The 5,563-nt window shown below is 40.1% G+C and overlaps 1 protein-coding gene across 1 annotated transcript; it reads right to left on the reverse strand.

Annotated features, from left to right (window-relative positions):
• Positions 1 to 567: 567 nt before the first annotated feature.
• LOC113238861 (ATP-dependent DNA helicase PIF1-like) lies at positions 568 to 1,422 on the reverse strand. Its single transcript, XM_026475704.1, has one exon. It carries the CDS (start codon positions 1,420 to 1,422, stop codon positions 568 to 570), a length of 855 nt encoding a protein of 284 aa, XP_026331489.1.
• Positions 1,423 to 5,563: the final 4,141 nt, after the last annotated feature.

Below are 5,563 nucleotides of genomic sequence, written 5' to 3' on the forward strand. Positions count from 1 at the left end.
TATTGTAATATGTATGTTCCACAATAACTCCAGCATTTGTGAACCGATTTTTAACCGACTTCAAAAAAAGGACGTGGTTCTCAATTCGACAGTAAGTTTTTTTTTCATGATTCGTTTTTGTTGGAAAGATGGTACCCCAGCATTGGTCCCATTTGAATTTCAAAAAATGGTACCCCAGCATTGGTCCCATTTGAATTTGAAGAAAATATTTCACCCCTAAGGGTGATAAACTAGGGTGATGAATCCGGTTTCGGGCACTTTCCGTTAACCGATTGTAATAAAACTTGGCACATAGGTGTAATAACAAAGGAAATAAAATGTTATGGTCATCTAAAGTTGATATGATGATGGAAGTGGCAAACGGATGAGAGGAACTCCTCAATAGTGTACAATAACTACATTGTGTCTGGGCTCATATGATTCGATCGAGGACTACCTGCTTTTAAATTTTCCTGCTTTTGCTTCCTCAAGCCATGGAACGAACACAACGAAAACGGGGTACTAGCAGCAAGACAGATCTTAATATTTCTATGGAACTGTCATTTGAGGTATTAATACAAATCAAAACTAGTATTTGGAGAGATTACGCAGCCTCGTCATTTCGGTCAAAGCTTTTTCGTCATGGGGTCGACTTAATAATTTATTTGCATCCAAATCAGACAAGACTATGCCTTCTAAAGTTTTTACCCGACTGAGGGCCACATAAATTTGTCCTTTTGCAAAATTCTTTTTTCCTAAATCGATCACTGCTTTATCAAGGGTGGTACCTTGTAATTTATGGACAGTTACTGCCCAGCTTAAGATGAGGGGTAACATTCTGCGCTCGACATCTCCATATCCTTTTTGTGCTTGAAATTTTGTGCAAACAGGTGAAACGGCTACGCAACCGTCATCATCTTTCATTCTTAATCCAATAGTCGCGTCATCAAATTTTATAAGTACAGCTTCAGGTAACTCGCCTTCCTCCATTTGATCTCTTCGGAGAGCCGGCCATATAATTTTTTTAACAATACCCATAGCTCCATTCACAAGCCCATCGGATACGGAAATATTACGCCTTAACATAACTCGCGATTCGACACCCAAATTAATAGTTGGTAGAAAACCACCGCAGTTATTGATGTCTTTAGGAATAACATTGTCTGGTGGCTTTCTGCCATACGTTGCCGCCTCACGAGACTCGTCTACAGCATTTATTCTGTACGTACGGTGTACCTTGGCATTTTCAGTTGTCATTTTTTCATTATATGTGTCAACTTGTCTAAGAGTGGGGAATATACGGACAGCAACTCCATCAGCGAAGTCACCTGATATAGGAATGTGTCGCCGCTCACAAAGCAACTCCAGCTGAGCCGTCGTTAATTCTCCAACCCGCAAGCTATTCAAAAGATGAATGAACTCAATGTCATTTTGTTGACGCATATTTAACGTAAGTTCGCAAAATGAGAATTGCTGCCATAAGTTAACTTCTGCAGAAAACCACGGTGGTTGAATAAAACACCAATGCCCTTTTACAGGTGGGAGTTGAAGTATGTCACCAAAAAGCAATATATGTAACCCGCCGAATAATTTGTCATTATTTTTATATTCTTGGAGACGCAAGTGTATAATTCGCAAATTTTCGTATGAAACCATAGATATCTCATCTATGATTAGCCAGTTTATATGACGCCATTTACGTCTTTCATTCTCTAACTTTTGACCAACAATTTTTTTTGTATGTCATGGTATTTCGTTTTTCAATCGGTAGTGAGAATATTGAGTGTAACGTTTTGCCAAATATTTGACGTGCGGCCACTCCTGTTAAAGATCCGACTTCAACAAATTTCGCATTAAGCAATATGTCAACAGTAGGTGCGTAACACCGTTTGATGTGTTCCACAAGTAATTTTAAGACGAAGGACTTCCCACTTCCTGCACCACCAGTTACAAATAACAACAATTGGCCTTCTTGTCCATGCAAATCACTCTCGACAGCTGCAGAAACTTTTTGGAAAAGATCTTTTTGTTGAACGTTTAACCCTCGAATATTACCCAGGAACATTTCGTCTGGCATTGCGGATCTGTCGCATACATCTTCGCAATAATTGTCATCGTTATTCACGACTTGTTCCCCGCCACAAACTAAAGGAGCATTAATATGACGTGTATCGCGGGCAACGTTGAGTGCAACTGCTTGAGCAAGTGCCTGTTGTATCATTTGTTCTGCGTGAGCAAACTCTACTGCACTTGCGTTGCCCTGTAATGGTCGAAGTTCTCTTTGCCGCCTAATGAAACACTCCTCAGCGGTTTCCTCTTCGAGAAGTAGTTCACTTTCATCACGGAATGGTACATGACATACTAACAAGCTGTAATAATAAGATTCTTTGTCACTGTTTATCGTAAAGTATCGTGTACGCAAAACTGCCGACTTATTTCTTATACGCATCCGCGTGTTGTCTCTTAGTCGTATAAATTTTGCCGGCGTAACATCTTCAGACCTTAACTCTTCATCACCATCGTCTTCGCTCCACGTTGAATTAGATACTGTTTCAAATCGCACAGCAAATTCAGCAAGACTTAAGTTTTCCAGTTCGTTTGGGCGTAATACATATCGGTCAAAAATATTATTGTAAATGGATGTATCGTCACTGTCGAATCGTAGAAGTCTAAAACGTTCGTTTGGCTTACAGCTATTTACAAACACTGTTTTTCGAGAACACATTTTTAACGGTAAATGGCACAATCTGTATGCACATTCAGGAGCACTTACAAGGCGTTGAGATAGAATGGCCATTGAGACTGCGAATAACTGACTCCACACAGGACCACCATGTCTCTTGGCCTTCGCAACGGCTTCTCGTACAACTTCACCAGTATCATGGGGCTCACATTTGCTTGCATATTTAGCAACATAATATGCAACTGCTGTTACGTTCCCACACGGCTGCACATCAATGTTTCCTTCCCATAGACTCAAAAGAACAGGACTGAAATTGTTCACCATGCTTTCGTCTGCAGTTCTTTTCAAACAACAAAATCTGCCATTATTTGATAATACTTCATCAGGACCTAAGCAAACAGTAGCCTCACATGGTGGCCGCGGAAAACCAAAACGACAACACCTATCGTTGCGGTTTTTGTAACAAGTGGCGGTGTGTTTGTGTATTTGTACATCTTCTACTAATTTCTGCAATTCTGGGTCATTGAACTTCAATGAACATGAAACAACCCTTTCAATGACTTGGACCCCCTCCTGGGTAGAGAAATCTGGGATATTGTCACACCACACCAACATATGAAGATGTGGGCTTCCACGATTTTGGAACTCGATTCTATACCAAAAATCCACAACTGGACCACCTAAACAGTGTACGTCGCGTTTAAGGAATCGCATGAGAACATTCACCCGCACTGTAAATTGTCGAGCGATAACTACGGGATGTTTTTGTACCAATTGCAAACGCTCGGGAAAAGACAAACTCTCTGCTTCATTTATATCACGACCATCTGCGACAAGTAAAGCCTTGATCATATCGGGCCAATTTAGGTCATTGCAAGAGAATGTCATAAACCACGTAGGAGGCCCTAAAGTTCGGACCATTGCAATGAGTTCTGAGCAACATTTCTGCCAATAAGACGCTGATCCTCTGATGTTCCTCATTGTGAGATGCATGTTATCAATGAGTCCCTGAGGTGTATGCTCATTTTGACCCTGACGCATCCTGCATGATACGGACACACTGGATTTTGCTCGATAATATTCAACTAAGGAAAGAGCAAAAAACATATAATCGTTTCGATTAAATCTCTTATCCACACTCATTACTCGGCTTTGAAAATAATCTAAAGGTGTAATTTGAACTTGTCTTTCTTCTCCAAAACCATTTTTTCCATCAGGAAAAAGAAAATACCAAGCAAGCTCTTCCGTTCGTCGCTCTCGATCCACATTTAAAGGCGGCGCTGTTTTTCTTGTTATCTCAGCTAGTCTTATCTCGTTATTGTCGGTAGTAGGATTGACATTCAAAGAAACTATACTATCCAGATTAGGCACCGCTTCGTCTATGCAACAGAGCATACTTGTGGTTTCAACTATGGTGGCAATTGTACTAAGCTGTAGGAGTGATAGCTGTCTTTCTTTTACCTGAGTTGAGATTGGCTGAGACGTTTGTTGGGGAATGTTGCTGTTTTCTAATGTAGGACTCTCTGACTGAACTGCCCTAGAGTGTCTCTGGGTATGATTATTTAGTTGAGTTCCCGTCGTTTCTCTGTGGATTTCTATTTGGTTTTCCGGCGTTATATATAAAGGAGTTAGTGAGTACACATTAAGACTGAGTATGACATTATCTTGCGCTGGCCCTTTCTTTGTTGTTGTGGAGTACAAATTGCGGCGCATTATGTCATGTAACTCATCTAAGTCTTGAAATCTCATGCAACAAGCTGTACCTCGTCTTGGTGCTTTAGCTCCCTTAGGGCCACGTGCATGTGAATCGAATAACCAATATTTATGAGTATTATTTTGACCATCACAATATATCGCCACCGTTATGCCATTTGCAGTAAGCAACCCGCAGCAGTTCTCTATGAAAAACAATAGTAGAGCATTTTTTAGGTTAGGGAAGCCGTCACAACTTCGATCGGTATCTATGTGGCCATTATAATTTGTTTCAACAACTGAAATGTTAATTTTTTTTCTATTATATAGTATTTGTTGTGCAAGATCACTCGCAGCAAGATATTCAGGGTTAATTTCTCCCGCTGCGGGGTTTTCTCTAGTAGTAATGGACTCACGATAAAGCTTGTCCCCAAGTATGACTATGTAATCAATGTCACTGTTAGTCCACTGCTCTGGTACATCCGTATAAAATGCTGCACAAGCGACAGCCGCTATAGCAGTGCATTGCTTGCCACGAGATTCTGAATCAAATCTTAAATCACCTTGATGAAATGATCCACGCAATATAGAAACGTTTTCACTTAAATCAACGTAATTGTTTCCAGAAGAAAATGATTTGTCATGTGTGACATTGTCTTCAGCAATTTGAGCCATTTCGGAAATGTCTATAACATTTTCAAAATAGGGTGTTATATCTCTATACAGTACATTGTTAGATATTAACCATGTTAGAGCTCGACGTAATCTGTTCATATCTACAACAAACTCTTGAGAGCGTTGCAAGTTCTCTAGACTTTCCACAACCAGAACTAATCCTGCTTGATTTGGTGCAAGTGGCAGTTGTTCTGCGACTTCAACAACGTCTTTTGCAAACAAAATGACTTGTCCCTTGCACCAGTCTTGACAGAAACGATTTTGTAGCTTTATTATTTTAAGAAACGGTACCACTCGGCATAAAAACCGTTCCTCAAGTTTCGTTAAATCACTTAGCTCTTGAGGTACACTAGCGACGGACATTTTGTTCCAAAAGGCTGCCGGCGGAATTTTACGCTTTCTAATATTATTTTGACAGCGCGAGCATGTTATAATATTACCCAAAGAAATTAATTGTTCTGGTAATAAGGAAGTATACATTGCAGTATGTAAATTACAACGTTGTTGTGGATATAACGCTTTATTACAAACGGC

The sequence above is a fragment of the Hyposmocoma kahamanoa genome, unplaced genomic scaffold, assembly GCF_003589595.1.
Source record: "Hyposmocoma kahamanoa isolate Upper Pololo Valley unplaced genomic scaffold, ASM358959v1 98618, whole genome shotgun sequence".
In the NCBI taxonomy this organism is placed as follows: domain Eukaryota; kingdom Metazoa; phylum Arthropoda; class Insecta; order Lepidoptera; family Cosmopterigidae; genus Hyposmocoma; species Hyposmocoma kahamanoa.

Excerpts from the sequence above, each read along its gene's own strand:
- LOC113238861 (XM_026475704.1), bottom strand. The coding sequence starts at position 1,422 with ATGCGTCAACAAAATGACATTGAGTTCATTCATCTTTTGAATAGCTTG.